This window comes from Orbicella faveolata, unplaced genomic scaffold (genome assembly GCF_042242905.1).
Source record: "Orbicella faveolata isolate gen_17 unplaced genomic scaffold, um_ofav_v1 contig_14, whole genome shotgun sequence".
Taxonomy (NCBI): domain Eukaryota; kingdom Metazoa; phylum Cnidaria; class Anthozoa; order Scleractinia; family Merulinidae; genus Orbicella; species Orbicella faveolata.
In genome coordinates this window covers 3,672,492-3,682,439 of record NW_028301541.1, presented here as the reverse complement: position 1 = coordinate 3,682,439, position 9,948 = coordinate 3,672,492, and the positions used below count along the sequence as shown (strand labels likewise).

The 9,948-nt window shown below is 41.5% G+C and overlaps 1 protein-coding gene across 1 annotated transcript; it reads left to right on the top strand.

Annotated features, from left to right (window-relative positions):
* The first annotated feature begins 48 nt into the window (after positions 1-48).
* Positions 49-9,889, top strand: LOC110050256 (uncharacterized). The gene is made up of 9 exons (XM_089287303.1): positions 49-228; positions 1,911-2,139; positions 3,249-3,470; positions 4,282-4,446; positions 4,620-4,782; positions 5,557-5,771; positions 6,353-6,572; positions 7,763-8,013; positions 9,710-9,889. Exons 1-9 carry the CDS (start codon positions 173-175, stop codon positions 9,857-9,859), a joined length of 1,671 nt encoding a protein of 556 aa, XP_089143429.1. The 5' UTR covers positions 49-172; the 3' UTR covers positions 9,860-9,889.
* Positions 9,890-9,948: the final 59 nt, after the last annotated feature.

Genomic DNA, 9,948 nt, shown 5'->3' with positions numbered 1-9,948 from the left:
CTCCGCTCGGCTGATGTCGGCACGGATATCAGTGGGAGCGCGAAAACTGGTAACAAAAGTTTACAGGGAAGTACTTCCGGCCAGAAGAGCTGATATGCTGACATTTGAAATTTAAAAACTTGGTTTATATAATTTCATCCTTCCTCTTTCTAAGTATTGAGCAAAATACCTCATGGGTATGGAGGATCGTGGCCAGGTTAACAGGAGATCACATGGAAGGAAAAAGAGGTAAATTTCGAATTCGAATCATGGCCATCATTGTCACTGATCAGTATACTATCACAGCTACGTCGAATTATATATTAGTCTTGAAAAAGTACGGCCTTTAGGTAATTAAACATTCTAAAGTTTTTTTCGACAAGTGGAGACAGTGGAGGTACATTGGGTAGAATAGAAACAAAACTTTGATCAGAGAGAGATCGATGTTAAAGTGAATGGTATTCTAATTTCCTGGAAGCAGAGAGGCGACAAGCCAATTCTCCACTAGGAGACCGGAACAATGATGATGATTTTAATTTCTGAAATATGGCAACGGATCTCGTTATTTTAACTGCTAAAATAATTGTCGATGCTAAACCTCTCTTATAACACACGAGTGAATCAACTGTGAAGTCATCCTCAAGTTCTGGCTCTTCTTTTGTAGAGTCGGGATTTCATTTGTCTGGGACGGATCTTTGGGAGGTTCGGACGAACCCCCTAAATTAAAAAATGACCAAGTGTGAGGTCAAGATAACTGGATATTGGCCAAGTTTTTTTTTTTTTTTTTTCTTTTTTGCGTGTTTATGGACCGAGACGGAGTCGAGGTCCACCACCACATTAAACCAGCAAAAAAGAACGAAGCCAATATCCAGCCATCTTGACCGAATAAGCTTGCATTGGTCAATAAAGGATTTATTATATGGCTTTCGGGGAAATTTTTCTTGCGGGACACGACGGGTAGTCCTGAGCGGGCAAGATAGCTCCATCTTGCCCGTTCGGGTAGCCAATCACAGTGCAGGATTTGATTTATCTTGCCCGCTCACGGAGCTAGCCATATAATAAGAGACATAACAACTCGCTGACTTGGCCTCAGAATGCCAGAAATCCCATTTCCGAGAACCTTAATTTTAAAAACTTTCCGGGGAGGATGCCCAGGACCCCCCCCCCTACAGGGGATCGGCGGTCTGTATCTCGACCCCTCTTCTCTAAAATAGCTGGTTTTCACATGACGTCACTAAAATTCGAACTACAAAACTATTGATCTTCCTCAGATTTTACTTAAATGATGTATAAGAGCAACTGAAAACTAATATTCTTACCAACTTTCGCTCCGAATGGGTTTTTGGTTTTGTGATACACTACGCTTGAATTTCTAAGCTTTTGCGTGACGCGGCATTTACGTGACGGCCCAGAGAGCTGTCATGACGGTTAAAAACGTGTCTTATTTCGGGAAACTTGGCTATCTGAACAGTTCATGTCTTAGAAAAAGTATTATTTTAACGTTTTTGAGTTTCTCGAGGGATAAATTCACGTTTTTGTAGCAAAACTCAGTGACAGATGTTTCTGTTGGTTTCCGGCCGCCATGTTGGTGCCCATACGGATGGGCACCAGCATGGCGTCTCCATACAAATCTCTATAAATTTGGTTAAAAAATTTCTCCGCATATCTCGCATAAGAAAAATTGCTGTGACCAGAATTTTGGCAAGAGTCTTTGTATATTTACTTTCTTTTGATTGCCAGATTCTGGACTTTATCTATTGACCGGTTTTGATTTTTATTTTGATCTATTTTGAATTCCGTGACACCGAAAACCAGCAATACTATGTCCGCCTCAGTTTGTACTTAATAAATTGTTTTTGTCAAATAATTCTAACTCAACTTGATGATCATACTTATGTGATTTGCTCACTGAAATGTGCAATACTCGACAGATCAACAGAAGATAGCCGTCAAAGGAACAGAAGGGAGGAAGCTAACGAGTTTTTAGCTGTTCCGGGAGACTTAATGGGTTTTGTGATCGGAAACAAAGGAAGTTCAATAAAAGAAATAGAAATGGAGTCTGGGGCCAAGCTCAATTCACACAGCGATCAAGGAGGATTTTTAGTCAGCGGTAATAAGGAGCAACGAACACGCGCAAAGAAACTCGTTCAACAAAAAGTGGTGAGTGCCAATCTCGTTCCCAGAGTCTTCGTTCCCCTTGACCAGCGGTGGGAAAACGAGAGCTCTGGGAGCAACCATTTTGAAATAACCGAATACTGGTGATTCTGCCCATCCGGTTTCACTGCGCAGTCTGCATCTATGGTGCATGCCTGAAATGGCCGCTCCTAGAGCTCTCGTTTTCCGACCGCTGGTCAAGGGGAACGAAGACTCTGGGAACGAGATTGGGTGAGTGCCCATCTCGTTCCTCGAGTCTTCGATTCGTTCCTTACTGCTTAAGTTTGACTAAACGAGCTACTCTTGTGAGTTCCGTTACCGGCTCCATTGTGAATGGTTTTAAAAACGAAAATAGCGGAAGTCCGATATTTTTGGACATCCAAATCCTTCCGAGCGGAACTTTCTAAGGTCGCTCGTTTGCCAACCGCTGGTCAAGGGGAATGAAGACTCTGGGTACGAACCCTAGGATGTACATAACTGAAACGTTAGGGTGGAGAGACCTCGCCAAACAAATTGGCAATACGCAATTTCCGAGTTGCTCTTACTGCTGTTTCAAGACGAGTCTTGGTTCACAGCCTTTCATATTTTAATGAGTTTTGCATGCATGGTCATTGTCTTGCAAATCAAACTCATTTCCATATCAAAGGTTGTGCATTAGGACTCGTTTTGAAACAGAGCCAAAAAGCAACTCGGAAAAAGATAGCTTATTACGGTGGTTTGAAAGTTTGACTATTTCAAGGGATCTGTAAGCTGGACGGAACTGAACAACTTTTTGACACAAACCTTTATTATTTTACAAAACCTCTAAACCGCCATAAAAAAAATCACTCTTTGATTAAACTTTTCGCATTTCTGGCATTGATTTTGTTCTAAAGGACCATTGGCCTACTGAACAATAAGAAATTCATAACGTCAGCTTTTTACCACTGAGACATCTCACTGCTTAGCAACAACTGGCACAGAAAACCTTTAAAACCAACTGGCTCAAAGTTACCGTCCTCATTTTGGAGTCTTGTGAACGGAAAAAATCATAAAATATGGTATAGCATAAGCAATTGTATATATCTGTGATGAGAACATTTTCTGAATGATTTATTTGCGCCAATTTCTCCAAGGCTGAGGGACAAAAAAAAACCAGGGAGAAGAGATTTCCTAGTCAAGTTGTTGAAATTCCAAGGGAATTCGAGAGGCACGTGACTGGCAAGGGAGGAGATAATCTTCGAAATATCAGCACGCTGACTGGGGCACAAGTGTTTCATCGAGGAAATAAGCGCTACGAGCTGAGAGGATCAGAGAAAGAAGTAAAACAAGCTGAACTACTTTTGAAACGCAGAGTGGTATGCAGTTAGCCTCTTTATTACTCGTAAAATGTTGTTACCTTTATCTACACAGGTGAAGCTACGATTAGAAAATGTTTTAATTGGAGAGCGAGAGTCGACGGAAGAGTGGAGGAAAGTTCAAAGTCCAAATGTCATTGCAGTCCTGTCCAATCCCGTGCATGTGCACCTTTTTCTACTTTTGGACCAACAATTCGCACGGCGAAGGAGAAAATAGACTATAGAGAGACGATCCCAGATTTTCCTAGCTCTCGCGCCTTTTTTCGCTTAACTCGATGGATTTAGAAAAAAAGAGGAGCTCCGTGCGGTCTAATTTAGCGAATTTAATTTCACCTGCCATGTAACCTGAAACTTTCATAAGAAAACATCTCATCGAAAAAGGTTTCACCGTCAATTCTCGTGGACTCTCTTATGCGTGTGATCGGTCGTTATCTTGAGGGCAAGAAATTATCCGTAACATTTGTTGGGATACTTTATCTTGCTTCGCCGCGGTTTGATAAATTTCGTCACGGTTGAACTCAACACGGTGTGGTGGGAGATTCTTTTCAGTCAGTTAGTATATATCCTTTTCTTATTTAGTCAATAAGTGACATTACACATAGAGCCAGCAGTCAATAAACTGATTGCCGTTCTAATAACGTCAGGTCAGAGTGTTCGGAGCATATCGCGTTTTCGTAACAAAGTGACTAGCTGGAGTATTTCTGTTAACTGGATGAGGTGTTGGTCCATCGTAGGCAGGTGGGATACATTAGCTGGCTCAAGTTATGCCAAGTTTTGTCGTTTTTTTATATATTTATTTATTTATTTACAGGCTTCAGCGAGAGTTAAAACGGACATCATTTGTTGTTACATTGACGATAGGAATCTGCCAGAAGAGTGTGATCTTAAGCTTGTGCCTGTTGAAGGGTTGAAGCGCATGGTGTTACCAGGATCACGCTCCCAGTATCGGCTGATACCTTCTGAGGACTACAAACCGGTTTGTGAAATGCTTAAGCTTTTTTTACACTAAATGTTCGGATTCACCCAAAGTTGTGGCCAAATGAAGCATCTAAATTGTAAAATAGAACAAATTTCCCCGAATAATGTGCATCGATCAAAGTACACTTGATTAATTTTCTGTCTCTTACTCATTGATTTCTATCTTTCTAGGTAGCCGGAATTCGAAGCGACATCCCATTTTATCAAGCTGGCCTCGTGGACCATGCACTGGAATGTCTAAATAAGATTAAGCAAGAAATTGAGTCAAAGAAATTTCAGGAAGCTGACATGTGGTGTCATTTTGGTACAGCTATTATTCGGGAACCCAGTGAAGGTGAGTATTTAGAAGGACTAGGAACTAGTCACTTCATGGGCATGCGCAATAGATTTTCCTAGATCCGCGAGGTCATCCTCAGAGACCCAGGGGCTGCTACAAGTCGGGACGATGCGATATTAGAAACCGGCCATATTTGTCTTCACAAACTAGTTTGGAGAACGTCGATTAATTATACCGAGTTAAACGTAAGAGGCAATGATTTATTTTTGAGTTTTGTCCCATTCAGAAGAACGGTGAGAAATAAATTAAATTAGGAAAAACGAAAAAGAAGGTGGAGGAGTGTTGTAAGTGATGACAAAATCGGCAAGAGTCTGTTCTAACTGTCATCAGCAAGGGGACAAACCAGCTGACTGCACGTGAATGATGACAGCATCTGCCTCAGCTGAAACGAGCGAGAACTCTGGTCAACTTTCCTGAGTTAATTTTAGCACCTGAGGTTTGAAGTCGACGAGAGAGCATGAAAGTCGGAGGTCGAACGAGAGCGATAGATTTCCAACTTTCTTCATGCATTTAGAGTAAGGGGTAAGCAAGAGCGCAGTAGATTAAGAAACTGGTCTCCCCTGCCAGGGGCGGGGGGGGGGGGGGTTGTCTCGCTGTCAAGTGGTTGAAGGAAGAGATGTACGTGTCGGAAAAGTGCCCCTAACCCGAGATGGTCGCATGTAAGACAGTTTTGTACCTTGGTTATGGCATTCAGCAATCATTGCTATGCTGTCTCTAACTTATAACTCGGTACAGTTTTAGTAACCTAACTCCTCGTTATACCATTAACAGCGGACGTTGCTGAAATATGGAACCTCACAGAGGCGGTTGCCAAAATACAAAAGGGCAGGAAAAGCGATTGGCGAATTGCTTTCAAGGAAGGCATTCAAATTGACAAGAAGGTGTTACAGGAGACTTTTAGTACACAACCGGCTGAAGATGATTCATACGCGGCAAGATATGATTTGAGCTTTTTAACACCTTCAGGAAGATCAATAAGATGCAAGGTAGGCTATGTAACATAAAGGAGCCTTAAAAGTACTGGAACATTACTATACGATTACTGTTATAAGTCGTTGGAACACACCCTACCTACTCCCCCCCACAACCCCCCACCTGTCGACCCGAATGCAACTTGGATATCGCAATGTAAAAGAAGTCTTTGTTCGATGCATTTTAGCTTGTAAACAACACTGAAAGCCGGGGAGTGGGAGGGAGGACGATTAAAAGGTAAATAGATAAAATGTAGATACTACTGTTCGTTCTAATTCTTCCCTCTTCCAATTTCTACCTGACTTCAAAAGGTCCAAAACGGCGCAGTTCACAAAATGAGTTACGTTCCCAAGACTAAATGCTTTTCACATTAATTTTCTTGCAGAAGCATTTAACCGGGATTACATGCTCCTGTTTCCTTGATATACACAGCAAGACCATAAATTAAATGAAATAGCATATTCATTTGCAGTGGAACCTAACTGAAGTCTAGCAAATTAAAGGCGACACGTTGCAGAAATATTGAATAGGGCCTTTTACAAATGCGTTCAAGTCAACGGCGAATGTAAACACATAACTCTTGCTCTCTTCACAGGTGTGGGTCGCTAACACAGGTGTACAGAGAAAGCTAGAGGAACTTCCAATCCCATTTAGTGACGTTAGGAATATTATAGAGGAGGTTCATCTTGAAGATGAGTTGACGAGATCACGATGTCGGGCATGGTTGGTTCTATCATCTACTAAATATCTTCAGGCAGATATATTATGTCCAGGTTGCATAGTCGACTACAGAATTATGATAAGACCAATATCAAGTGAGTTTTGGAGCTTTTTGTCTCATTTCCAAACAACAATTCGTAACGACAACCGCCAACAACAATGAAAACAGAACAGGGCACATGCAATTAATTACTCTTCTACTCTTCACTAGTGCTTTGCTCTGCTCATCCTTTATTTACGATTCACTTGAACTCATGAAGCGATTTTAAATCCACAACGGCCGCCCTTTGCACGCACTCTATCCATTTTACGAGTGCATCTCGCCACTCTGTTCTCATGTTTGCTCGTCCAGTTATCAGTCATTTCAAAAGGTTGAACTTCGACCCTATCATTGAAATTGAAACATCCCTTACTACGAACTTCTACGAGGATCATCGTTTTTCATGAGAAAACGTCCGTTCTGAAATTACATTTTTATTCTCCATTTTCGTTTTACACATTTTCTGTAGCAACTAGAATTTTCTTTGTTTTGGGTTTCACGTTTCTCCGTGACCTCTGGGGATTACGTAATCTACTCGGTAGTACGTTTATGCATACCTTTGAATTCATTTTCGCCAGTGCTTGTTAGCGGCCGGCAGATAAGTTTCACTGGTTTCAACTTTGAGCTTTGGAGTATTATTCTATGAGTTTATCCAGTTGGACTCGCCACAGTTTTTTATGAATGCAGGTAAACGCTACAGATATCGACGTCACACCCACAATCACACTCATACCTGCATATGTGCCCAGTGATTAAAGGAGCTAGGTCACGGTCGCGCATGCGCGTGCGGTCACGAAACAGTTTGAAAGTTTTAGCCTCAAACTTTCATAATCTTCGGCGAGGACGTATTCGTAACTTTATTGGAAAACATCTTTGCCATCCTTGAGTGGTCTATTCTTTTGATGGCGGTTACAAGTCAACTGATTGCTGTAGAGTACTTACATGAAGATTTTGGCTCGTGTCCGATGTTTTGTGAGTGAATTGTGAACTGTGACGTCTATATCTGTAGCGTTTACCTACATTCTCCATGCATGATCCGCACGTCGCGTCCCCAGAGTGACGTTTGAGAAAAAGTCGTCGTAGAAGCGAGGAGGTTGACTCTTTTTTAACTTCAGTCTTTAAAAAAAAAAAAAAAAAAAAAAAAAACAGAAGAAGAAGAAGAAGAAAAAAAAAACTCGTCTTTTTTTTTTTTGTTCATCGCACTCAGTGTCTGTACTAAGGCAACAATAATTCTCTTTTTACCAGCTTATGCAACTCAGGGCAGCAAGTGTGAACAGGAGGAAACCAAGGTCTTAGGTGGTTATCTGTCCCAGCTAAAATTTACAGAGGCTGATGGAATCCATCTTCCGGACGAAACCCTGCCAGAAGGTTTTCTGTGCAATTACAAGCGCTGCTCGCATCGAACGATGTATGTACCACGTGAAGGGTTTAATTTGATTGTTTCTGAAGAGAGCATTTGGTGTCGTGACGACAGAGGCGAGCAGAAAAGAGAATCAGTAAGGACAGACTTGATAAAGAGTATTAGTGTACGAGCGTGCAAGTACCCCATATTCCTGTCACGGCGTTTTCACAGACCAATCACTATGATAATGGACACGCAGGCAGGATTCCGGATAACCTTCGCAATTGTTTTAGCGTGTTGAAAAAATGCCACAACAAGTTTGATTGCCTCATTAATGAGATGTTACTCATTAAACAATTACGACCGTGTTTAAATGTACAGTCAGACTCAGTTCGCGCTAAAGTCTTTGTCTAACTTATGCAAATTAGAAACTCTGAACTCTTAGTTACTCTTCAAATCGCATATTTAATTAGTTTCCCTTGACTATGGCGCCAAGATGTCGCCGAAACGTCGGATTTGTCTATCGTTAGTTTTTGCCTGTATATGTTTATCTAAATCATTGTTGATTACAATCTATTTTTAGTTTGAATTTACCACGAATTTAGGCCCCCGCAGCAACCGCGGTGACCAATCATAAACACAGACTTAATTTTTAACCGACGTCATCATTTCACCGCAAGAAGTGATGGGCTCCCGATGTGCGCTCATGTAAACCAGAACTGACCTATTCGGCGAGAAAAGAAGCCTAAAAATAGACCGGTCTGTTAAAATGCCGTGACATAGGTTTAGTATGGGACTTGCACGCTCCTAGTGATGGGTTCTTTTGAACAAGATTTATTCTTTTCTTCTTTCTACTTATTGAGAACATTTGTATTTCATTATGTTTGACCGGTCCACATACGATACAAGTTATAGCTAAGCGATAGGTGGGACCAACTAAGGGTAGCGATAGGAAAAGGCTATGAAATCCGAAAGGAACAAGGCTCTTATTTCCGACGCTTTATGTTCTCATATAATGGAATAACTAATACCAGGAGAGTAAGGGTCATTTAAAACAAACATCAGAATATTTTGGTTCAGCTAGCTTGTTGAATGTGTCATTTCTATTGCTTCCCTAAAAAAAGTCAAATCGCATTTCAGTTCGCTACTTTCGGATGGCTGCTTTCTTCGAGATTTGCTAACCACCATGAAATGTTACCGCTACGTTCGGAACGTCGTTATTTTATGTTACATTCGTTAACCATAAGGATAAGCAAGCTTGCAGATCTAAATTATTTCAACCGTCCCCAATAGCTATAGGTCGGCAGTCCAAAGTAATGTTTTTGTAGAAGCTTTTCTAATTAACATTTCAAGTCCAAGTTCTAAGTAACCCCCCTCACCCAACCTGAAATGTCAGTAGTCTAGTCCCCAGCGGTTAAGCTGAGGGCGGCTTAAATTTTAAGTTAACTTAGGCTGCCCCATGATAAACGAGCTTCTGCGAAAACAAATGGGTATTTAGAGGTGGCTTTCTTCATATATTTTCAACAGGGGGTCGGAGAGGAGGGTGCAGGTAAGGGCGAAGGGTGTTTTCGCTTTCCGTACTATTTTCCCCCGTTTCCCATGCCATTCCCGCCTTTTCAGAAATTCCGCTTTCCACCTCTTTCCTCTCCCGAACCCCATACTCTTCCCTGCCACTTTTCTCTCGGCTTCCCACCTCTTGCCCCCTTCCTTTGTTTCCCACCCTCCCCTCAGCACATTTCTTGTCATGTGCACCAGCTGATTGAAGTCCCTATTCTCATTCTGTCGGTAAAGAAAAATCATTGGCCAACAGAAGTTTAAAGGCTTAACATGACGTCTTTGTTTGTCTTCAGACCGATCTCCATCTAGGCTGTGAAGAGTGGGACCGTGTGCTCCGTGGTGATGACTGGGAACCAGAAATGATAGTTTCCAAACTGCCCGAATTTCTCCAATTTGTCCATCAAGTTCAAGACTTTCTGTCATTAAATAATTGCAGTGTATAAAAATCCTATTAAAGAGAAGTGAGTTTGTAATTTATGATCCCAGTTCTTTACACTTCTTTACAACAAAGCAACCTAGAGTCACCTTAAAT

Bases quoted from the DNA above. Each gene is read 5' to 3' on its own strand.
- LOC110050256 (XM_089287303.1), top strand. From the start codon at position 173: ATGGGTATGGAGGATCGTGGCCAGGTTAACAGGAGATCACATGGAAGG. The intron at 4,783-5,556 runs GTGAGTATTTAG...TACCATTAACAG, and splicing joins TATTCGGGAACCCAGTGAAG to CGGACGTTGCTGAAATATGG. The intron at 8,014-9,709 runs GTAAGGACAGAC...GTTTGTCTTCAG, and splicing joins GCGAGCAGAAAAGAGAATCA to ACCGATCTCCATCTAGGCTG.